The sequence below is a fragment of the Centruroides vittatus genome, unplaced genomic scaffold (genome assembly GCF_030686945.1).
Source record: "Centruroides vittatus isolate TY-2023 unplaced genomic scaffold, ASM3068694v2 contig_1492, whole genome shotgun sequence".
NCBI lineage: Eukaryota > Metazoa > Arthropoda > Arachnida > Scorpiones > Buthidae > Centruroides > Centruroides vittatus.
Genome location: NW_027120923.1, coordinates 61,601 through 87,538, shown reverse-complemented (window position 1 = coordinate 87,538; position 25,938 = coordinate 61,601). Strand labels below are relative to the sequence as shown.

Genomic DNA, 25,938 nt, shown 5'->3' with positions numbered 1-25,938 from the left:
CACAAAGTTTATTTCTTTATAAGTAGATCCAGCTCTGCGAGTTTTGTTCGAAATACGATCTTCAAATGATGTGGAAAATCTTCCCCTCTATCATATTTATTTTTAAATTAGTTCAATCCCTAGATATTCCCAATGATGATGTGTTTAATTATAATTCAATCAACGAACTGAACAATTTACAGAAGGATTTGCTGAGGGTAATATCGACAGTACCAGAATACGCCATAGTATCTCCCAGTTTATATAATTCAAGACTTTTTAAAGGAAACAAAACCCATCAGATTGTTGATTTTAACAAGTGGATTTCGAACGTAACAACTGAAAATGTACTCGAAAATAATACAACAGATAGGCATTATGATTTTAAAGATATAAAGTCACTCGCAGCTAACCGGACAGGAAGTAAATGTAACATGGATTTAATTTATTTGATGTTTAGTTTTTCTAAGGATGCGAGATTACAAAGTAAGTGAGATTTTTGATTGATATGTTTGTATTTTTAATCGTTGAAGATTTGTTATTGTTATATATTCGAAATATTTTTAGTGCTGGATGCTGCTGGAAAGCCTCCTTCCGGATTAAAGAAAGGAAATTCATTATGGCTTGGAGATTTCAAACAATGTCGAGAAGTAACTGTACCTTTAAAAGTCATTGATAATATGAATTTCGGAAATTTTAAAGGAAAATACTGTTATCTGTCTTCGAGCGTTGCGGATCAAAATACGGTATAAACTTAAGGTTAAGTCAAGTTTTCTGTTTTGGTTGTAGCAAATGAAATACTTCTAATTACAGATGAATATAGGTTTAAAGATTGGTATTTGTGTCCCAGATTCGTGTAATGAAGAAATATTATCAAATGATCTGAAAGAATTATCTAAATTTTTAAGTAAGTTAACAAAGTTTTTAATATTTATGATTCTTTTTGACGTTATTTTTTAATTTCTATCTTCTGTAAGATCTAATCTGTTATCAGTTGTGAGCTGAATTTATTTCGAAAACAATAAATTTACTTATCAACAGTTTTTTTCAAGTGCATTATATGCTTATTCATTCTCATACTTTTTATAGTTTATATTCCTTGGGTGAAAAAGGTCGTACCTTTTATAAATAGTTCACAAATTACTTGTCAAAATTCCACTAAGAAATGGGAATCTGGAGAAATAGTATACATGTGAGTTTGAGTATAAAATTATAAAATATGCTTTAATTCAATGTGCTAAAACTTAATTAAAATATACCAATAGGTGTGTGATTTGCATATTTGCTTTTTTCATCGTTGTTGGCACACTCTGTGATATTATAATTGAAATTAAAAAGTATTTATCTGTTAAGACGGAAAATAAAAGTTTACCCGAGAACTATAATCCAAGAGAATATTATGATGAATCTGAAACGAACAATGAAAGTGAATTAATTATAAACAGGACAACAGCACAGCAAGAGAAGACTGAATCAGGTTATATAACGCTATTTTACTACATTATTTTATAAAAATTAATAATATTAAATTTAATATCGTCATTCTGTTTTCTATCATTAGCAATCGTAAAATTCTTAATTTGCTTTTCTCTATATACTAATGGAGTAAAAATTTTAAGTACCGAAAATACTGGCAGTCAATTACAATGTGTTCACGGAATTCGCTTCTTGAGCATGTGTTGGATTGTTCTGGGTCACACTTTTCTTTCAGCTTTAACTGTTACAGGTAAATATATTATACAGTATATATATATATATATAGTATATATTATATATTTTTTCTTTCAAAAAGAAATTAGCTGTTATAGATTATATTTTACCTTCGTAAGAAAATCTAGTCGACTACCTGGATTACGTAAGAAAATTTTCTGCTCTATTCATAGTACAAGCCACGTATTCTGTTGACACTTTCTTTTTGTTAAGGTATGAAAATCATTCAGTTTAAATAAATCAAAATGCTATTATATTCAAGATTTTGATAATTATTTTTAATCAGCGGGCTTCTGCTTTCATATTTATTTCTAAAAAATTACGAAGGAAGTTCTAAAAAATTCAACTGGGCATATTATTATCTTCATCGAATTTGGAGGTAAGTTTTGTTATATTTCTTTCTATAAATATTATGATATATATTCGAATATAAATATTATATGCTATGTATCAAACTCGTAATTTAGGATCATTCATTGCCACTATGGTGCAATGGATTACAAATGTCATTGTAAATAAACCATACAATTAAAATTTTTAATTAAAACATTAAGTTGGATAATTTCAGATTAACTCCTGTGTACATGATGCTCTTAGGATTGTACACGACAATTTTTTTGCGTATGGGTAATGGTCCTTTATGGCCGAAAGAAGCTGATAATGGTAAATGTAAAAATTACTGGTGGCGAAATTTGCTATATATTCAAAATTTGGAAGGAATATCAGAAATGGTAAATGTATAACAGTTTAATGTGAAATAGAGTTTTATTAAAATTTATTAAAACCGAAGAAAATTCATTATTTATAGTGCATGGCGTGGACGTGGTATTTGGCAAATGACATGCAGTTCTACATCATCAGTCCAATATTCTTGATCCTTTTATGGAAGTAAGATTTCAACATTAATTTAATTTTTAAAATAAATTGTATTAATTTGTATTTACTTTATTAATTTATGTTTGCATTTAATTCGTTTAGATTTCCCGTTATCGGTTTCGTAGTGATGTATGTCGCGTTAGGCATTTCTTCAATTACTACGGGAATTCTAGCTACGAACGAAAATATAATTTCAATTTATTCGTGGATGGATGCAAATGGATCAGACGGACCAAATACGAAAGAACTGTAAGTTTATTTTATATTTAATGCCAATTTTATACTACAAAAAACACATCGGTTTTTTTATTTGCTGATTTAGAACTGGCAATTTTTTCGATGATATATACGATAAACCATATTGTCGTATTGGACCTTATTTGATAGGAATTGCCACCGGATACGCCCTACATAAAATGAATTACTGCAAAAGTCTTTTAAATAAAGTAAGTCAATGAATTGTTTTTCATGTATACTAAATGTATTCATATATTCAGAGAAATATTCATATTAAAATCATTTTGAATCATTTCAGACAGTGTTAGCAATCGGTTGGATTGTGGCTATTGCTCTCTCTTCAAGCGTTATTTTTGGTATATATCATACTCACCTGGGCGTTATTGGTGCTTCCGTCTATAACGCTTTCTCTCGTACAACATGGAGTATAGCTGTTGCCTGGGTGATTTTTGTATGTTTGGCCGGATACGGAGGTAAATTTTGTAAAACAAAAAATTCCCATCCGAAATTATATCAAGATATTTCATTTTATTACATTAAGAAGCAAATTTTTTGAACTTTTTTAGGAGTTGTTAATTCAATTTTATCGTGGAAAGCATGGACTCCCTTAAGCAGATTAACTTACGCTGCATATCTTGTACATCCAATTGTCATAGCAGGATATTACGGTTCCCTTATTAAACCAATCTATTTTCAGATGGATTCTATGGTGAGTATGAATGCTCAAATAAGTGCTTTTAATACGTTGATATACATTTATAGATAAATCGTTTTAATATTAAGCAATATAATTGTTTTTAATTTTAAAGTTAAGACTTTAAAATTAAGAGAAATTTGAAAAAATTTAGCGTCATTTGATGCTAAATTTGTTAAATAGTTAGATAACATTGCTGTTAAGTAGCTATTCATAACGGTAAATAATGTAATAAAAAATAATAATATGTTAATGCGAATATACAGGATGGTAATAAAAGTCTCTCCCGGCCAATTATTTCAAAAAATAACAGTACAATGACGATAGATTTTTTGGCGACGTATATCATGTCGGACATGTGCTAAACAGTGGTGAAAATTTCGATCCCGTCCATTCTTCTCTCGGAGAGGGCTGTTGTAAATGTTTGCAATTGTTGACAATATGGCTCATTTTCATTAGTTCCTAATGAAAATGGGCAACATTGTCAATTACAAACTTGTAACATGAAAAATACGTACTGTTATTTTTAGTGCATTCCAAATATCAAATGGGATTCCTGAACAGGCTTTCTATTGATAATATGACATGCTTTTCTGCACAACGAATAGCAGTGTATCACTGCATGACACGAATGCAATACAAGAGTTTTTTTTAACTCCACTCTATGGGAAGTAAGAATACCATCTCAGCAGGCCATTATAGATTCGGCAGGCCGGAACAATAGTAGTGAAGGACTGGATCCAACATATCAGGACGCACTTCACCCGAAAAATTTCTGGGTTTTTCAACCTCTCCGGAATTTTCCCCAGATCCCCTACAGTGTTTTTAAACACTTTCTTGTAGGCATTAAGCGGGCCTCTTTTAGGAAGCGCATTATGGGTTGGACCAGACCTATAATGGGGCGGCAGGGTGATGGATCCCATAGAGTGGTAAGCAAACGCCTTAACACCTCTGCCATCCGGCATGTATTTAATGATTTAACACAACGATAATCGTTTCTCAAAGAAATATTTTAATTTTTAAATTCTTCATGAAAAAGTTAGGCCGAAAATTTTTAAATTAAAATATAAAGCTAGTAATTAAAGAAATTTAATTGAATATGTTTCAAATCAAAGAGTCATTTCATCTGAATATAATGTGACGCAGTTTGCTATCAAAATAGTTTCTTAAAAATAAATATTTTTTAAGATGACGATTTCTAGGAGTTGCTTACAGAATTACAAAAATTCACAGAACTGAATATAAAAGACCTTAATCCGTAAGAATTAAAGCTATTTGGAGCAGAAAATAGTATTTTAGTTGTTGTAGACATGAATTATATTTTTTAAATTCTAGATTTAATTATTGTCTATTTTGTACATTTATCAAGTAATGACATTAGAACGTAGAAAACAAACTATTAGAATATAAATTGCATTTGTATAATAGTTCATATTTTATTTTACTTTAATTACTAACAGACAGTTAGTAAATAATCTGTTTTTGTAATTGTGATAAAGTATATACAGTATTTATTTTCTAATGTTTATCGCACGTAACAATGAAATTTCTTTTTATAGATAACGTACTATTTAGGAATTCTAATGTCATCGTATTTGGCTGCTTTTGTTGTATCTGTTGTATTCGAAAGTCCAATGATGGCTCTCGAGAAATTTATTTTGGAAAAAATGAAAAAGGAATAAAAAGAAACAGCCGTTTTTAAAATAAGTATTCTCTTCATTATCATCTCAATTGGACTTCTCTAGTGACCAAAGGAAAAACAACATTTGAAATTTCCTTGTAAAATAATTAAAATGTTGTTTATTATAAATTTTGAATAAATACAGAATAGTTTAAAGCAGGGCTGTGGAGTCGGAGTCGTCAAAAATCCCCCCCCGACTCCTACTCCGACTCCTTTTTACTTTCCCAACTTGTTATGTACATAAAAAACGAAAAGTATTTCAATCGTGTGTACAGGCACAATGAAGTGACGTTTATTTTTTCAACACTAGGCTAGTTGAATCTTTATTTAGTTAGTTGACATTGAAACGGCAGTTGACATCGATATATAGGAAGATATGGAGGAGGAAACACACAGAGAAACGAGCTACGCTACAAGGATACAAGTTAGCTGATGAGGGGCTGAAGCCCGAAACGTCTATGTAGAAAAACACGTTCTAACTAAATAAAGATTCAACTAGCCTAGTGTTGAAAAAATAAACGTCACTTCATTGTGCCTGTACACACTAATCAAACACAACACGGTTTCGACAAAATCAACATATTTCAATCGTGTCACATTTGACTCTCAGAATATTTTGCAAATCTATACCGTTTGGAGATCTCTCGAAACCAAAAATTGTCAAATAAAAGAAAAAATTCCCGCGTTCACGCGCGTATGTTGTCGTCTAATTTGTTTAATTTCTTTAATCTGTTCTGAACTATTAAACAATATCTCAGAATGAGTAAAGCTTAAGAAACAAAATTTGGCACAGCAGCGTGTGTATAAAGGGCATTAATGCTATTAAATTTTGGTCCTTTATTAAAGGTCGACAGGGTGAGAGACATAGAAGGGGTCATGCGTCATATCTCCAGTGTGGTCGGACTTAATGAATATTTTACTCGTTATTAGCATTCACAATCTTATAATATAATCGCGATGGGTTAATAATAATAGTAATACTGTAATAATAAATAATGATATGCTCAGAGTTCAAACGGTTAAGAGTTGAAATTTGGTACACAGTTAGGATACATCATAAGAATGTACACTAAGAAGAGATTTTTCGAAATTCCTCTCACGGGGGGAAGAGGGAGAGGGTTAAGCATTACCCCGAAGAACTCCGTTTCTACCGTACTATTTTAGATGCGGTATTTTGCGTTTTTGTGAAAAATCGAACACACTTTTAGACCCATCTAAAAATTCTCTAATTAGTCTCGGAAGAGAGAGGACCTAATTTCACAGTGAAAACGGGTAAAATCGGCTATAATCTAAATATCTTAATCTTCGTTATCGTTACTTTTTGCGTGAGAAACATCTGGCTCATCTGCTAGTTTTTATTTTTTTTTTTATAAAACTCGTCTTTACCCTTAAAATTAAGCTTGAGTTCTATAATGAGTACAGACAGAATAGGAAATCTTACAAAATTTGAAGATGATATTTACTATGCACTGGAAATAATAATTCACATTGACCAGACTCTTCAAGTTTGGATGTTAAAACTGCAATACTGCACTATCCAGACATTATCCAAAATACAACATTGATTGTCACAGCATTGCCACCAACTAAGCGTTTATTTTCCGCTCTTAAAATGATTAAATATGATTCAAGAGCTTTAGTGAATGCTCACTTAATAAAAGTGATTTTTTTTTTTTTTTTGTAAGGAGTAATTCAGCTTATAACAGAGATAAAAAATAATAAATTAATCAACATGGCAAAATAAGCAACCTTCGAAATGTAATTTCGATTATCGAAACTACATCGAAAATTACATTTATTAAAAATTATACTAGCATTTTTACAAGAATTTTTTCTATTTAAACAAGTTGTACGAAGTCTTTCGGACGTTAAGGTTAACAACTTCGACATGCGGGGCCATCACAACCTATCCAACACGGATCACTCTTCAAATATTAATAGTATTTCAATGTTAATGAGTAGCCGTTGACCATTTTCTCTTCCGGGAGGACGACAACGACTAACGTTTTGATCGAATTAACTTCGACTCTCTTCCGCAACAGCCTTTCTTTCTATAGGATTCAGCGGTATGGAGGCATTCGAATAGAAAAATTACATAATATAAGGTTACCGAGCAACACAAAACATGATTTAAGTGGTTTTCGAGGATGCCGAGTTTAAATATATGGTCCGTTTTTTTCCGAAATTTGATTCGTTGGCAGAATACCGTTTGATATTCAGCTGCGAATGGTACAGTTAACATTAGAAAATACTATAATATCTGTAAAATTTAAGATATATTTTCAATTCCTGTTTACTTGACCATTGAATTTGTATCATTTCTATCATCCGAGTATCGAGATAAACGTGACAACAATGGTAAGCTGAAATAACCAAACTCTATATGGTTTTCGTTTTAATGTTCATTATATTATAGTATTCAATTTATCTAACTACAAAGGTTATTTTACGTAAGGGTTTATCACACCGAAGAACTAATCTAACACATTTTAAATTAACAATTCTTTATTCCTCTATTGTACACAACTGAAAGAATTTTAAAATGTTAGATTGGGCACTTCGTGTGATAAACTCTTACATAATATAACCTTTGTAAATATAAATCAAATACCCTAATATAATACCCCAATCTTTCTTGACTTGCGTACCTGTTGGCAGCCTATTTCTCTAAGTTTTATTTCGCGTATTAGTCAAACAGTTGCGTCTTGGTTACAGCGCAGTACACATAAAAAAAAAGCATTTTAAAAATAGAATAACATTTGAGTAAGATAAATATAAGCATATTATAATAATTATTATTGAATATTATAAGCATCGAGTACTGTGACGTCGCTAAAGGCCTCAACGTAGAATCCGAATATTCTTACGGTGCATCCGCCATTATTAATTTTTTTCCCGGATATCCCAGGTTGGGAATCGCTGATATAATATACTAGAAGAGTTAAACGTACGAAATATTCTAATAATCTTAATCTTTGCTGTTGTTAGCCGGAGAAACTTCTCCGGCTCAACTTCTAGTAATTAATAATAATAATAAAATATCATTGAAACTGTTTTTCAAACCGGATTAAATTTATACCGTTCTTTCGACATTGATTTTTAACCGACAAAATAACTTAATCAATTATTATTAATATTGCATAATTCTAGCAACTGTCAACTTTTTGCTCATAATTTGAGTTCATTTTGAAATAATTTTGAGAGTTTTCACAATAGATAAGAAAGAGAAATGAAAAAAATTGTAGTTATGCCTAACTATACATTGGGATACTCTCAGGATTCTCGAGAACTCTTTCTGAGTCAGAAAGAAAAGTTGGTGAGAATTATATAAATTTAAATATGCAAATGTATAGAAATGTTAAACCAAGAGTTAGGATAAGTTAAAATGTTAAACCAAGAGTTAGGATAAGTTAAAATGTTAAACCAAGAGTTAGGATAAGTTAAAATGTTAAACCAAGAGTTAGGATAAGTTAAAATGTTACACAAGGGGAATTTAAGATTTAAAGTTGATTTTGGAGTTTATCAAACTTTAACTTTAAGCCCATATTTTTTTATTTTTTTATTAATATTAGTTGAATTATTAATGAGAAAGGAGCAAAACCCTTTACATATACAAAAAACACCCCCGAATTTCTTACATTTCTCGAAGTTTCAAGGTTCCCCGAGTCCAAAAATGTAAAATTCTTGGAGGTGATTTTTTTGACCGGTTGCCACACTTTCCATCTGTTATAGACAACAACCCAAAAAGTAAAACTAGTTTTTCTTTAAAGAAATCATAGAAGCGAAATTCTACAAATTTCAATTTATCTACTTTATCGTGCAATGTTGACATTTTCCTAGTTCAATCCTTGAATTAAAATGCTATTGTTTAATACATTTCAATAATTTTTATTCTCGAATTTTTCCTCAAAATTTTAAAATTTAAAACGATTCAAATGAGAATTAAAGTTTTAAAAATTTAAATATTGTGACGTCATTTTTATGTCCCTCTGCATTTTTAATGGGCAAAATGTGACGTCACGTATATCATTTTTTTTAAAAAAGAAAAAAATGGCGTTATCTCTAAAATATGAAAGATTCTTTATTTTGTAAACATTTAAAGTCGAAAAATATTTTGAAATCTGTTAATCGTTGCTTTTTAGAATTAAAAATAATAAATCATTTTTAAAAAATTAAAAATTTGTAAATTTGAATTGATAATTTACTTATCATTAAAATACTAAATTTAGATTAAGGTGTTTTTATTATCATATTAACAATTAATTTCTGGTTAATAAGAGAAACAATTGATTAACTGTTTAATAATTAAATACATTTTTATTGTTATACTACGTATCTGAAGTAAGAACAGTTAGAAAATGTCGAGGGAAACGGCTCTGAGGAGAATTAAAAGGGAATTGATCAGTATCTCCAGAGATCCACCATCTAATTGTACGGCGGGACCTATCGACAACAACATGTTTGAATGGCAAGCTACTATAATGGGCCCACCCGATAGTCCATACGAAGGAGGTGTCTTCTCTCTCAAAATTATCTTCTTCGACGACTACCCGTTTCAACCTCCTAATATTAAATTCGAAACTAAAATTTATCACCCAAACATCAGTATAAATGGTTACATTTGTTTAGATATTTTACAAGAAAATTGGTCTCCAGCGTTGACCATTCCCAAATTGCTACTTTCTATATGTTCGCTTCTCTGCGATCCGAACACCGAAGATCCGTTAGATGAAGAAATGGCCGAATTATACGAGAGAGATAAGGAAAGATACAACAAAGAAGCGAAAGAATGGACTGAAAGATACGCAATGGAACTTTGAAAATTATTTTCCGAATTTTCCATTCGTCGTTTTTATTCTATTTTTCTTCATAATGCAAAAACATTCCTAAATTCAGAAAAATTCATCATAAATCCAGCAAATCTCTACAAAAATACGTTTATTTATGCAAAATTATACTAATTATATGAATGAATGAGTTAAAATTTGTGCATAAACAAATAAATAACAATTACGCATCAATCTTGTCGATTTTTGTTCTTTTATTAAAAATTAAAACAACATTAAAAATTATACCGGTGGAGCTTTATGAGCGATAGGGGAGTAGGACAACCCAATTTTCCGCTCGCCTCACGGGCTTCGCCTAACTGTTCCCAATATAGATTACTCGTAACAAAAATTTCGTGGCCATCCCGAGAAAGAACAACTTTCCGCACTCTTCTTTCCTAGTTACATTCTTGTTTTCGTAGAATTCATCTTGAACACGAAAAAGGCTCTAGTGTTCAACATTACTGCAACAGTGACGACGGTTTTACTTTCCCAGCTGTTATGTATACATAACTAGGCAAAGTATTGAAATCGTGTCAAATTCGACCTTTTGTATATAGATTTTGTCTGTATAAACGATAGAATGTTCGTCTTTTTGTCCTTAGCTTTTTGGTCGATTTGCATCAATTTTTCATACTTATTCTCTGGGAGACTGACGAAAATCTACAGGCTGTCATATGAACCTTCTAAACTGAATGCGAAGAGAAACTTCTGTATATGTCCACTTTATAGTAAAATATTATTTGTTTGTTCTCAGAATGTATCCAAGAAGATTTGAAATCAATTTCTAAGTTATGCATGAAATGGAGTAAAGCTAATAATCTTTTGTGTATCATTCACTTCCTTGGAAAGTTTCACTCATTTTGAAATTTTGATAAACTTAATACCTCTTTGTAGTTTTTTCTAAAAAAAACATGCATAATATCATTACTGTTTCATTATTTAGATGTTTTATTGCCAAAACTTGCAAAACTTGTCTCTCAATTCAAATTATTCTCAGCGCAGAAATTATAAATATATAAAGAAAATTAAATAGTTTATTTCTTGACATATCTATAAAATAATGGCGTAGATGCCTTTATTTAGAGAAATTTATAAATAAGTTTCAATTGTATAAGCAATTGTAAAGTATGTATAAGTTTGGTAGTATGAAAGAAAATTGTATACTATTTGCGAAGTTTTTTCTAATAATATTAAAATTACTTTAAAAATTACCAAAAGATATTGATTTTAAATTGAACATAACAGACCGGACTATTATTAAAATTTGAAGACATTTATTCATCATTTAATGTGAAAACCAATTAATTCATCTTTTTACAGATGTACAGTACTTTGGCACTCATTGCACATTGTATTCCTGGCTGAAACAAAGGAAATGTGTCAGTCATTCTGCAGTTGTCGCTCAGTGCAAAACTCTTCTAAATTTCGCTTTAACCTTTTCATTTCGTCGTATTTTTGTATACTTTTTTTTTAATGATTTATGCATGCCAGGCTTGTTAAACCTCTTGTTAAATTTGTGTTAAATCTAAATTCTAGTTAAAATGCTTTTATAAATGTATTTTTTCGGGGGTAGTGGATGGATTAATCTAATTTACATTATTCCTCGTGGGAAAAATTTGTTCGATATTCGAACAGCCTTTTGGAACGACATACATTCGAATAACGAGGTACCACTGTATAAAGTCATACAAATATATACTTGGATGCGGGCTATATCAACGTTTCTCAAACTTTTTGCTCACGCTATCTAGTAATATACGAATTTGTTTTTATCGGTTCCGCGACCCAAATGTTTATAATATGAATGTTTTTAAAAAGCCAGGTAAACTGGAGTCACCGTATATTATATAACAAAATTTAAAATGTGCATTATTGATAATAACTTCTACATGTGAAATGTAACTTTGAGTACATTTCTAGTAAAAGCGGTTCGGACCATTTTCGATTTCTAACAATAAAAACTAAACTTAAAGTAAGTTATTATTGAAGTTTAACTATTAAAAATGACGATTGTAAATAAAACACAGTTTGAAAATTACTCAGGTGTCTATTTTACTTTGAAAAATATCACAAGTTTTTATATACAGTAGAGCGTCGTTAATTGGAACGTCGGCAATTGAAATGGCTGGAAATTGGAACGATTTTCAGTCGGACTGTGTCGTGCTGAATCGAACGTTTTTGATACTAAATTTACTTCTAAAGTATAATTTTTTATGTTTTTTATTTTCTTCAATATATTTATTTTGTTTGTACAAAATAAAAAAATAATTTTTAACGATACGATAGCCTCGATTATTATTATAAAAATTTTCGTTAGGCTTAAAATCGATGAAAATTCAACGCGAAGCGACACGCAACGGAGAAAAATTTGAACATCGGACAGGTTAATATCAGGGGGTGCTCATTTTGCGTGCGCAGTAGGTTTCTCTTTTAATCGTTGTGCACATGACGTCACCATCGAGAAACACGCTCCGAGAAACACGTTAGCTTTCGACATATCGTGGTGATCTTTGTTCGTTTATATTTGAAATTAAGTTTTGATGGGTGTTCGGAATACAAGTATAAGATGAAATTTAATATTTTTAAAGTATCTGTTAAGTAGTAGTGTGTTGACGTGTGAATTTTTTAGTTATTGTTCATTGATCAAGTTGAATAATGCCGAACTGTTGCGTGGCAGTGTGTGAAAATTACAATCAAAAGACTAAAGGAAGTAATGTAATTTATCATTCTTTCCCAAAGCATCCTACTCTTAGAAGTAAGTGGATTCATGCCTGCAAACGAGAGGACAAAGTCAATGTTGAAAATGCAACAGTTTGCAGTGCACACTTCCTTAAAGACGATTATGAGAGAGATCTAAAGGCAGAACTATTAAATATACCTTTCTCATTCGATCCCACTGATCTTTAGAACTAAGCAGACAAACACGAACAGTAACAAAAAAACTTTATTAAAAAGGTGAGAACTGTCACCGACATTCTCGGCCAACACGTCAGCAAAGACCCGCGAACTTTCGCGCCACTTTTTTACAAGTTGCCAGCCAACATCTCGTTGGCAAGTGTTGCCAGGCAGTGTTCGGGATCTCTGGCGCTGGCGTAGCGGCCACAATACCTTCCAAGAGACGCTTAAAACCTGATGCTGTGCCATCTTTAAATCTAGCTCCTGTTAGATCTTCGGATGTCCCATGTACATCAGAGATAGTAGAGAAAATGCATGACAGAACAATAAGATATACACAGCGAGAAAATCGGAAACGTGCACTGAACAGACTGTCCCATCTTTCACCAAAAAAGAATAAAATTGACATAGGTACTGAAACTGAACTTATAAGTGAGCCTTCTCTGGAAGTGAAATTAGCAAAAAAACTGGATTTAGCAAATGCTAAAATTGATCACTTGAAGAGGGAAATATTTACTCTGAAAAGAAAAAATAAATTATTACATTTGGCTCTTACTGAGAAAAATCAAAAATTAAAATTATTAGAAAGTAAAAAACATGAAGAAGTGAATGAGAAAATAAATAATATTTTGAAAAAAATATTTACCAAAACACAAATAGATTGTCTTATAACACAAAAAATGAAGCCACATTGGACAAAAGAAGATATAGCAAAAGCACTGACCTTGCGTTCTTTGTCTAAGAAGTGTTATATGTATATGAGAAAAAGCCTTGGAAAGTCTCACATTTACTAGAATCTCTCTGCATTCTAAGCTTTGATGAAATGAATGTTGACTCCAGACTCTGTTATGACCAAGAGATGGACAAAGTTTTTGGACCTCACAGTCAGGTACAGGTAGTAATGGCTCGTGCTCTGTGTGGGAATTGGAAACAGCCTGTTTATTATGACTTTGATACCACTATGACAGGTGAATTATTGAAAGAAATAATAACTAAAGTTCAGAGTGCAGGATTTATAGTTGTTGCTGTTGTGTGTGATCGGGGAGGAAAAAATTCAAAGGTATGGAACTATCTCAAAGTTGACCATGAAAATACATGCTTTGAAAATCCTACACATCCAGGAAAGCACATATGGGTCTATTCAGATGTGTCACATTTGATTAAACTTTTGAGGAATCATGTACTAGATGAAGGCATTATTTTACCAGGAGGAAAACATGTGAATAAAGATGTTTTTCTGAAAATATTATCCTTGGATAATGGGGAAATGAAGCTATGTCCAAAACTGACACAAGCTCATGTGGATGTGCGTGGAAGAGAACGTCAAAAAGTTAATCTAGCTTGCCAGTTATTTTCTAATCGTGTCGCTCAAGCAATATCTTTCTTTCTACCTGATGACCAGGAAATTTCTGATTTTGTAAAACTTGTAAACGATACTTTTGACATCCTCAATTCAAGAATCCCTAAAATTGATGATCGTCCAATTGCTAGTGCAAATATATCAATTTTTTCAGATATTAGTAATTCTGCAATACCATCATCTTCCAATACAAGAGCTAGAGAAGTTGAATCAAAAAATGTTGTGAATACTAGTACAATGCAAGAATCAGTTTATGCAGAAGTCTCAAAAATAATATCTCAAGCTGATGGTCAACCAGAATTTTTGTTAGATTTTCTGAAGAAATTGAAACACTTAAGATTAGATTCTCAGCAAGCTTTATCAAGTAGTCAACATATGTCTTCCAGTCAAGAAGATAATCCTATAAAGAATAAGGATAGATTTATTCAAGCAGTTAAAAGAGAACAGTCAGATGCTTTTATTGATAATTCTGAAAGTATATCAACACAGTTAACATTATCTGGTCAGTTTCCTTCAAAAGAAATGCATGAAGAGCATCTAACTTATGCATTTTCTCAGCCTAAAGAAGAAACTGAAGTTGTGCCTTCTGTGGCCGCTGCCACAGGAGCAGTAAGAAAACGAACTTACAATAAACGTGCAAAAATTGAACCAATTTCAATTTCTCAAGCAAATGGAATTGGAAGAAATTCTGAAATTAGTGAGAATTCTTCAGAAAAAGCTGAAAAGAGTGAGCCTTTTTCTTCCAATCAAGATGAATTAGAAAGTAGAACAGAGCAAGAAGGAAAGGATATGGCAAGAATGGACTTATCACCATTAATTTGCCAATCTAATAACAGAGCTGCTCAAATTGCAGAAGAAGATATGATATATGAATGTGGTCCAGAAGGAGAAACAGAACCAGATATTGAAGCAGAAACAGATGATACAAAAAAAAAAAAAAAAAGATATCTAGATCTATTGTATTCATTCATCTATTGTAGACATTCATTTTGTATTGAATAAAAAAGCAAAAATGTATTTTGTTACTTGTGAAGCATTAGTATTATTTTTTTTAAACTTTAGTTTTATATAAGAAACATATTTATAACAAAAAAATTTTATTCTTTACTCGGGAAATATCACGGAAAAACATTTATTTTTTATTGTTTCATGTTTATTTGCCTATTTTTTTATTTTTCATATTTTTTTCATGTTTATTTGCCTGAAGAGTAGCCATGAGGTAAAGTAACGATTTAATTGCTTATAGAATACTTTTTCTCTAATTAGTTTTCTCATACGAGTGAATTGCGGCGTGTTATGTAGAATAAGTTTACAGGCGTAATTTAATTAATTAATTTGATTTTGAATAGCATCATATTAACAATCGTACAAGTTTATTAACCGTTGTTTGAGTTTTGCGGTGCATTCGTTTCTCTAAGATTGCGTTTCTGACATAAACAGCAACATGTTACCGAGCGGCAGTGAATCAAGTTTCTCGATGGTGACGTCATGCGCAGTAGCATTTTTCTCGCTAGAGCGAGTTGCGCTACCTTATCTCTAGTATACCTTGGCTCATTATTATTTTTCTAAAATCTGAAATTAGAACAATTACTAATTGGAATTTAACATACAGTGCCCCAATTGATGCCACATTTTCGACGCTCTACTTTACTTTGAAAAATATTATGTTTTTTTTTAATATAAACTTTAATTAAAAGTCAATGAAATGGGGATGTAGAAGGGATCATGTGTCATATCTCATCTCCAGTAGGGTCGAACTTAATGAAGATTTTACTCGTTATTAGTATTTTCTTTTCTTTTTACTTTTTTATAAAAATTATTTCTATTCTCAAAATTAAGCTTTTTGTCATAATAATAATAATAATTAATATAAAAAAATTTAAAATAAATATCATAAAAAGATGGGCGCCACACCAGTGGCGTAGCTGGGATTCTCCGGGCCTGGTGCGGAACCAGATTTGTGTGTCCCGAAAAATTTTTCGGCTCTTTTTTCGTGATTTTGGGGCCTCCACGAGCCTATCGTTTTCCAGGGGCCCGGTGCGACCGCACCTACCGCACCCCCTAGCTACGCCACTGCGCCACACGCAATATTAAATGAATTTGCCGGGAAAGTTACGTGACTCGTTATTGGATTTTTAAAATTTTTAATTAGCATTCTATCATTTTCCGTTTTGTGAAAAGGTACATTTCTACAATATCAAAGCCAGTCATTCCGTAGAGATCATATATGCCTACCTGAATTCGTTTTAGTTTGTTTATAAGTTCGTTGTCAACAGTTTATTTAAGAAATGGCTAATAACAAAACACATGTTTGTATACTATCAATCTTTTTAATAACAAAATTTGTAATTTCATTTGTTGTTCTCTTATTAACATTGAAATTGATATTCGCAGTATATTAATGCGGAAAAAAATATACTCGTATTATTGTTAGAATATGAAATGTATAAGGATATAAACGCCTACACCAAGTGTCTGTATTGTTTCATAACTGAATGAAACTTCAGATAATAATGAATTTACTGGTGTAATGTTTATTCAATTTTACATTGATTTAAAAAAAACGACATTTCGTTGATAAGATTAAAGCTTTAAGCATTTCCAAACTCGTTTATTATTGTTATTGTCTTCACTATAACTACAACTGATTATACTTTTCGGTGTATTTTAACGAATAAAATATAACAATTTTTATAAGATCATTATTCAAATTTAACAATTCAAAAAATAATATACAACCAGGCCAATCATGTGATTAAAGTTTACCATTATATCGTTGATAAGGATAAATTTTCGCATGTCATTAAAACTTATCATTAATCAGTTGATAATGATAAGTTTCCGACAACAAAAAGCTTAGAAACGAGCCCAAAGTTTATAAGCAGATCCAGCTCTGCACGTTTTGTTCGAAATACGATCTTCAAATGATGTGGAAAATCTTCCCCTCTATCATATTTATTTTTAAATTAGTTCAATCCCTAGATATTCCCAATGATGATGTGTTTAATTATAATTCAATCAACGAACTGAACAATTTACAGAAGGAATTGCTGAAGGTAATATCGACAGTACCAGAATTCGCCATAGTATCTCCCAGTTTATATAATTCAAGACTTTTTAAAGGAAACAAAACCCATCAGATTGTTGATTTTAACAAGTGGATTTCGAACGTAACAACTGAAAATGTACTCGAAAATAATACAACAGATAGGCATTATGATTTTAAAGATATAAAGTCACTCGCAGCTAACCGGACAGGAAGTAAATGTAACATGGATTTAATTTATTTGATGTTTAGTTTTTCTAAGGATGCGAGATTACAAAGTAAGTGAGATTTTTGATTGATATGTTTTATTTTTAATCGTTAAAGATTTGTTATTGTTATATATCAGTTGATTCGAAATATTTTTAGTGCTGGATGCTGCCGGAAAGCCTCCTTCCGGATTAAAGAAAGGAAATTTATTATGGCTTGGAGATTTCAAACAATGTCGAGAAGTAACTGTACCTTTAAAAGTCATTGATAATATGAATTTCGGAAATTTTAAAGGAAAATACTGTTATATGTCTTTGATTGTTGGTATCTGGTAAAAACTTAAAATTAAATAAATGTTTTCTGATTTGGTTATAATAAAAAACATTTCTAATTACATATTAAGTTAGGTATAGAGGTTGGTATTTGTGTCCCAGATTCGTGTAATGAAGAAATATTATCCAATGATCTAAAAGAATTATCTACATTTTTAAGTAAGTTAACAATTTTTTAAATATTTATGATTCTTTTTGAAGTTATTTTTTAATTTCTATCTTCTGTAAGATCTCATCTGTTATCAGTTGTGAGCTGAATTTATTTCGAAATCATACTTTTTATAGTTTTTATTCCTTGGGTGAAAACGATCGTGCCGTTTATTTATACTGCAGAAATTACTTGTCAAAATTCAACTAAGAAATGGGAATTTGGAGAAATAGTATACATGTGAGTTTGAGTATAAAATTATAAAATATGCTTTAATTCAATGTGCTAAAACTTAATTAAAATATACCAATAGGTGTGTGATTTGCATATTTGCTTTTTTCATCGTTGTTGGCACACTCTGTGATATTATAATTGAAATTAAAAAGTATTTATCTGTTAAGACGGAAAATGAAAGTTTACCCGAGAATTATAGCCCAAGAGAATATTATGATGAATCTGAAACGAACAATGAAAGTGAATTAATTATAAACAGGACAACAGTACAGCAAGAGAAGACTGAATCAGGTTATATAACGCTATTTTACTACATTATTTTATAAAAATTAATAATATTAAATTTAATATCGTCATTCTGTTTTCTATCATTAGCAATCGTAAAATTCTTAATTTGCTTTTCTCTATATACTAATGGAGTAAAAATTTTAAGTACCAAAAATACTGGCAGTCAATTACAATGTGTTCACGGAATTCGCTTCTTGAGCATGTGTTGGATTGTTCTGGGTCACACTTTTCTTTCAGCTTTAGCTGTTACAGGTAAATATATTATACAGTATATATTATATATTTTTTCTTTCAAAAAGAAATTAGCTGTTATAGATTATATTTTACCTTCGTAAGAAAATCTAGTCGACTACCTGGATTACGTAAGAAAATTTTCTGCTCTATTCATAGTACAAGCCACGTATTCTGTTGACACTTTCTTTTTGTTAAGGTATGAAAATCATTCAGTTTAAATAAATCAAAATGCTATTATATTCAAGATTTTGATAATTATTTTTAATCAGCGGGCTTCTGCTTTCATATTTATTTCTAAAAAATTACGAAGGAAGTTCTAAAAAGTTCAATTGGGTATATTATTATCTTCATCGAATTTGGAGGTAAGTTTTGTTATATTTCTTTCTATAAATATTATGAAAAATATTACGAATAAAATATGTTAGGATATGAATATTATAAGCTGTATTTCAAATTGTAATCTTATAAATAGAGTGTAGAATCATCTATTACTATTGTTGTGCAATGGATTAGAATTGTCATTATAAAAGAACCATAAAATCAACATTTTAAATTAAAGCAATTGAAACAATAATTCGGAAAATATGGATAAAGTACTTGTTGTCTGTCTTGATTGATTTGGTTATATTTCATCCAGAGGTAAGAGTGGAATCTCTATAACACTGAACTTGTTAGTTTTGGATTCGGTAGATGGTGACGGAACATTGTACTTTTAATATACTGTATTATATAGAATACATATAGACATAGATATATATAATATTATAATATTTGTAAAATCACATTGAATTTTTAGCTGTATCTCATGCATAAAAATGCATTGTAGGCATTTTCGTGCATAAAATACAGCTAACAAGATTGAAAAACAGACTTTGCTTTGGATGTCAGGAACGGATTAATCCAATTTACATTGTTTCTTATGAGAAAATTTGTTTCGGTTTGAGAACAAATCGATTTTCAAACAACTTTTAGGAAAGAATTAAGTTCGAATACCGAGATTTGACTGTGTTAACTTCGCATAATTTCAGATTAACTCCTGTGTACATGATGCTCTTAGGATTGTACACGACAATTTTTTTGCGTATGGGTAATGGTCCTTTATGGCCGAAAGAAGTTGATAATGGTAATTGTAAAAACTACTGGTGGCGAAATTTGCTGTATATTCAAAATCTGGAAGGCTCATCAGAAATGGTAAATGTATAGGCTAACAGTTTAATGTGAATTAGAGTTTTATTAAAATTTATTAAAACCGAAGAAAATTCATTATTTATAGTGCATGGCGTGGACGTGGTATTTGGCAAATGACATGCAGTTCTACATCATCAGTCCAATATTCTTGATCCTTTTATGGAAGTAAGATTTCAACATTAATTTAATTTTTAAAATAAATTGTATTAATTTGTATTTACTTTATTAATTTATGTTTGCATTTAATTCGTTTAGATTTCCCGTTATCGGTTTCGTAGTGATGTATGTCGCGTTAGGCATTTCTTCAATTACTACGGGAATTCTAGCTACCAATGGCAATTTATTTTCAATTTATTCGTGGATCAATGGCAATGAATCAGATGCGTCAAATATGTAAGTTTAAGTTTACTTTATATTTAACGTCAATTTTTTTACTACGAAAAACACACCGGTCTTTTAATTTGCTGATTTAGAACTGGCAATTGTTTCGATGATATATACGATAAACCGTATTGTCGTATTGGACCTTATTTGATAGGAATTGCCACCGGTTACGCCTTACACAAAATGAATTACTGCAAAAGTCTTTTGAATAAAGTAAGTCAATGAATTGGTTTTCATGTAGGTTATACTAAGTATATTCTTATCCCATTAAAAAAAACTGGTGAAACAGATTAAAAAAGTAAAGCTCAGTAAAAACATCTAAATAAAGGAAACTTTTGAAAGTTGTGACACAAGAATACTGGAAGCAGATTTGACAGTAAAACTCAGCATATGAATAAAGTTCACGTTACACAGAGTACAACTACAGGAAGTTTTGGATTAAGCAATCTAAATCTAAATCGTGATACTAAATCAGAAAAATAAGCATAGTGACAGAAAAAAACTTCGTGCTTTACTTTGTGCCGTTGTATATATATAAATTTGGCTGAACGTTCTTTAAGCAGTATTCTTTGAGGAGAACGTTCTTTAACGTATCGGTGAAGGAGGTTTGAGGTTTTTCTCTCTTGTTTTTTTAAATGGGATATTTGGGATAAATGAGATAAGTATTTTTCTGTCATTAATAATTTTATGATAGAATAATTTTTATGATAATTTTATATTTATCTGAAAGTCATGTTATAATCTGCAGATTTTCCTTAGGGTCCCAGAGAATGAGTCTAAAAAATTTGGTGCAAATCGAGCAAAGGGTTTATGAGTAAATATGGATGATGAAATGAAGGGAGGGGCAGATGTTCAGGTTTCGTGGTAGTCTATATTTTCCTCGAGGTCCCTGACAATAAGTATGAAAAATTTGGTGCAGATCAGAACAGAGACACAAATATTCTATCATCTATATACAGTAGCAGACAAAAGGTCTCAAAACGTGGAGATTTGCAAATAACTCAGAGGATAAAAATTGACACGATTCCAATATTTTCTCTTGTTATGTATATATAAGAACTAGGAAAGGAAAATCGGACAATATTTTATAACTATTCTATTCTTATATCATTAGGCTTGTATTAATAGATTAAAAATAATCGCAAAACGTCATGTCACGTGGTAATGTTAAAATGTGACTGATGAAATGTTAAAATTAAAAAAAAAAAAATAGGCTATAATTTTATAAATACTCGATATTTTTAAATAAAAGTATCAGAAGAACCACAACAGTAATGATCAGCTCTCGAAAGAGCTATCAAGCACATGTAGACTACCATATTTTCTGGTAGTTTGATGTCGCCATAATCTTTCTCGTTTTAAGTCTGGTAGGAAAAATGCTGAATTTGGAACTGCGTAAGTCTAAAACGATCCAACGAATTTATTCAAAAATTTATGGTTTTCGTAATCCTATTCACGGATATATTTTAAAATTAAATTCAAATCGGTTCGTTGGTCTTCGAGATATTAGTTGACGGTTAAATTTGGCACTAACATTACGCTTGTGACTGAGCTTTACTTCAGACCCCTACTGCGCTCTATGATATTTATAAAACTTTTTATATTAAAAACATTTTGAATCTTTTTAGACAGTGTTAGCAATCGGTTGGATTGTGGCTATTGCTCTCTCTTCAAGCGTTATTTTTGGTATATATCATACTCACCTGGGCGTTATTGGTGCTTCCGTCTATAACGCTTTCTCTCGTACAACATGGAGTATAGCTGTTGCCTGGGTGATTTTTGTATGTTTGGCCGGATACGGAGGTAAATTTTGTAAAACAAAAAATTCCCATCCGAAATTATATCAAGATATTTCATTTTATTACATTAAGAAGCAAATTTTTTGAACTTTTTTAGGAGTTGTTAATTCAATTTTATCGTGGAAAGCATGGACTCCCTTAAGCAGATTAACTTACGCTGCATATCTTGTACATCCAATTGTCATAGCAGGATATTACGGTTCCCTTATTAAACCAATCTATTTTCAGATGGATTCTATGGTGAGTATGAATGCTCAAATAAGTGCTTTTAATACGTTGATATACATTTATAGATAAATCGCCTTAATATTAAGCAATATAATTGTTTTTAATTTTAAAGTTAAGACTTTAAAATTAAGAGAAATTTGAAAAAATTTAGCGTCATTTGATGCTAAATTTGTTAAATAGTTAGATAACATTGCTGTTAAGTAGCTATTCATAACGGTAAACAATGTAATAAAAAATAATAATATGTTAATGAGAATATACAGGATGGTAATAAAAGTCTCTCCCGGCCAATTATTTCAAAACATAACAGGACAATGACGATAGATTTTTTGGCGACGTATATCATGTCGGACATGTGCTAAACAGTGGTGAAAATTTCGATCCCGTCCATTCTTCTCTCGGAGAGGGCTGTTGTAAATGTTTGCAATTGTTGACAATATGGCTCATTTTCATTAGTTCCTAATGAAAATGGGCAACATTGTCAATTACAAACTTGTAACATGAAAAATACGTACTATTATTTTTAGTGCATTCCAAATATCAAATGGGATTCCTGAACAGGCTTTCTATTGATAATATGACATGCTTCTCTGCACAACGCATAACGAGTAGCAGTATATCAGTGCATGACACGAATGCAATACAAGAGTATTTTTAAACTCCATTCTGTGGAACTAAGAAAACCATCTCGGCAAGCCCATTATGGATTCGGCACGCCGGAACAACCGGTGGTGAGGGACTGGACCCAACATATCAGGACGCACTTCACCCGAAAAATTTCTGGGTTTTTCAACCTCTCCGGAATTTTCCCCAGATCCCCTACAGTGTTTTTAAACTCTTTCTTGTAGGCATTAAGCGGGCCTCTTTTAGCAAGCGCATTATGGGTTGGACCAGACTCATAATGGCGCGGCCGGGTGATGGATCCCATAGAGTGGTAAGCAAACGCCTTAACACCTCTGCCATCCGGCATGTATTTAATGATTTAACACAACGATAATCGTTTCTCAAAGAAATATTTTAATTTTTAAATTCTTCATGAAAAAGTTAGGCCGAAAATTTTTAAATTAAAATATAAAGCTAGTAATTAAAGAAATTTAATTGAATATGTTTCAAATCAAAGAGTCATTTCATCTGAATATAATGTGACGCAGTTTGCTATCAAAATAGTTTCTTAAAAATAAATATTTTTTAAGATGATGATTTCTAGGAGTTGCTTACAGGATTACAAAAATTCACAGAACTGAATATAAAAGTCCTTAATCCGTAAAAATTAAAGCTATTTGGAGCAGAAAATAGTATTTTAGTTGTTGTAGACATGAATTATATTTTTTAAATTCTAGATTTAATTATTGTCTATTTTTTACATTTATTAAGTAATGACATTAAAACGTAGAAAACAAACTATTAGAATATAAATTGCATTTGTATAATAGTTCATATTTTATTTTACTTTAAATAACTGTTTGTTAGTAAATAATCTGTTTTTGTAATTGTGATAAAGTATATACAGTATTTATTTTCTAATGTTTATCGCACGTAACAATGAAATTTCTTTTTATAGATAACGTACTATTTAGGAATTCTAATGTCATCGTATTTGGCTGCTTTTGTTGTATCTGTTGTATTCGAAAGTCCAATGATGGCTCTCGAGAAATTTATTTTGGAAAAAATGAAAAAGGAATAAAAAGAAACAGCCGTTTTTAAAATAAGTATTCTCTTCATTATTATCTCAATTGGACTTCTCTAGTAACCAAAGGAGAAACATTTGATATTTTCTTGTAAATAACTTGAAATTTTGGTTGTTATAAATTTTGAATAAATAAAGAATACGCGTATACCTCGAGTTACGTCGTTCTCGATTATACGTCGTTTGTCAAAAAAGTATATGGAAAAATAAAAATCAAGTTTACGTCATTTTATTCGACTTTATATCCGTCCGCCATAAATATTGAAGTTGTAATATCACTAGAAAAGCGTTAAAAGCATGTAAAATCATATTAAAATATGTACATTTGCAGTAAATGTTAATATAATCATCATAAATGTTAGAGAACGAAACATGAAAACATCTGTGTTTCTGTGTTGTCGTCTTATTTAGCGGTCTTTAAGTGCTCATTATTGGCGTTTTCCACCGTAGTTTCGACTTACGTCGTAACTACAGAAGTAAATTCGACTTACGTCGCCTCTCCTGGAACCAATTACCGACGTAAGGCGAGGTATACCTGTAGTAGTTTAAAGAGAACTTGTCTAGCAATTAAAAATAATTTTAAGACTATTACACGCAAATACATTAGATTCCAGTTCCTAAGGCGCTTACATGAGGTTTGATGTTCGAATATGCACCCTAAAATTAATCGTAGAAATAATAAAATTTTGAATTGAATTATCACTACATCCGTTTCCGCCATTTCATCCAGGATTCAACATGATTTGAATTCTTGATAGAATTTGTTACAATTTATTGAAGTATTTTGACCAAACTAAATGTTTTCGAAAACAAAAACGATCTTATTTTACAATTAATAGAAGTTCGGGAAGGTAAATAAATTTAAATTAATATAAACGTAAAATATTTAATAGCTTTATTATTTATAATACAGTCGGCTATTACAAAATTTGTGTTTCATACAAAACGATTTATCTAGAAAATTCTGTTGTTTAATTTATACTTTGAGGAAAACGAAATTTATTTTCCTCAAAGTGCTAAATTTATACATTAATTTTAATTTACTTAAAATTTTAATTTTACTCTTGATTAATAATAATGAAGTTTATCTCTGATCTATATAATATTATTCAGATAAACATGCTTACGTCATGATGTCACACTAGATATAAATGAAAGTTAAATACAGTACTTTTAATTAATTAACTGAAGTAGTAATCAAATTTAATTTTAAATTTATTGAATAATTCCGTTCCTTCCGAAAACAATATGATTATTGTAAACATTACATTATATAGAAACGTTTGCAAAGCACACACAGAAAAAAAATTTCATGTTATTATTATTTCGTTCACGCAATTAATTGCTACAATAAGTTTAAGTTTAACTATAAAAAAAAAAAAAAAAAACGAAATAGGTAGCTTTATAAACGACAAGATGGATTACATTTGAATTATATAGTCTAAATTGTGTACTGGCTATTGTTTAAATACAATACCGTATATACAAAAATTAACATTTGAAGGGCTCGGGGAAAGAACTATTACAGTTCACTCATACTAAAAATTGGCAATTGTAATTTTAAAGTTTGACAACTCGCCAAGCTGAAAGTATACATAGCAATGTGATTTTTCATATTGTAACAAATACTTTGAACCTTCTTCAAGCTGAAAACGTGAATGAAAGTCACACAATAAAAATAAAAGTATTTATTCAACCCTTAATCATCATTAACATCGTGAGATTGCGGAAAAGTAACATGGTGTTAAGCTGGTAGAAATTGCTTGAGCTTGAAAATCTTTATATTTTGCCACAAATAATGGGATAAGAGCAGAATAAAAGTTTATTTTTAATATTCCAACACCTTTGGAATTATATTTTGTGAGTTTGCAGTAGAAACCTTGAAGCAAACCAAGATCCACT

At 30.6% G+C, this 25,938-nt stretch overlaps 1 protein-coding gene across 3 annotated transcripts; it reads left to right on the top strand.

Annotated features, from left to right (window-relative positions):
- LOC136968524 (nose resistant to fluoxetine protein 6-like) lies at positions 1-24,058 on the top strand. 3 transcript variants are annotated; one of them, XM_067262500.1, is made up of 15 exons: positions 1-465; positions 547-725; positions 793-886; positions 18,132-18,234; positions 18,308-18,519; positions 18,604-18,768; positions 18,853-18,946; positions 19,020-19,112; positions 19,779-19,941; positions 20,024-20,103; positions 20,194-20,331; positions 20,412-20,535; positions 21,951-22,125; positions 22,219-22,361; positions 23,911-24,058. In XM_067262500.1, the coding sequence occupies exons 1-15, from the start codon at positions 66-68 to the stop codon at positions 24,031-24,033; spliced, it is 2,286 nt and encodes a 761-aa protein (XP_067118601.1). In that variant the 5' UTR covers positions 1-65; the 3' UTR covers positions 24,034-24,058. The 3 variants fall into 3 exon arrangements, with proteins under 3 accessions (XP_067118601.1, XP_067118600.1, XP_067118602.1); XM_067262499.1 differs by lacking the exons at positions 18,132-18,234; positions 18,308-18,519; positions 18,604-18,768; ... (7 more) ...; positions 22,219-22,361; positions 23,911-24,058 and adding exons at positions 1,069-1,171; positions 1,245-1,456; positions 1,541-1,705; ... (7 more) ...; positions 3,369-3,511; positions 5,056-5,203 and having other exon boundaries at positions 6-465; XM_067262501.1 differs by lacking the exons at positions 1-465; positions 547-725; positions 793-886 and adding exons at positions 17,142-17,585; positions 17,674-17,834; positions 17,918-18,005.
- The last annotated feature ends 1,880 nt before the right edge of the window (positions 24,059-25,938 follow it).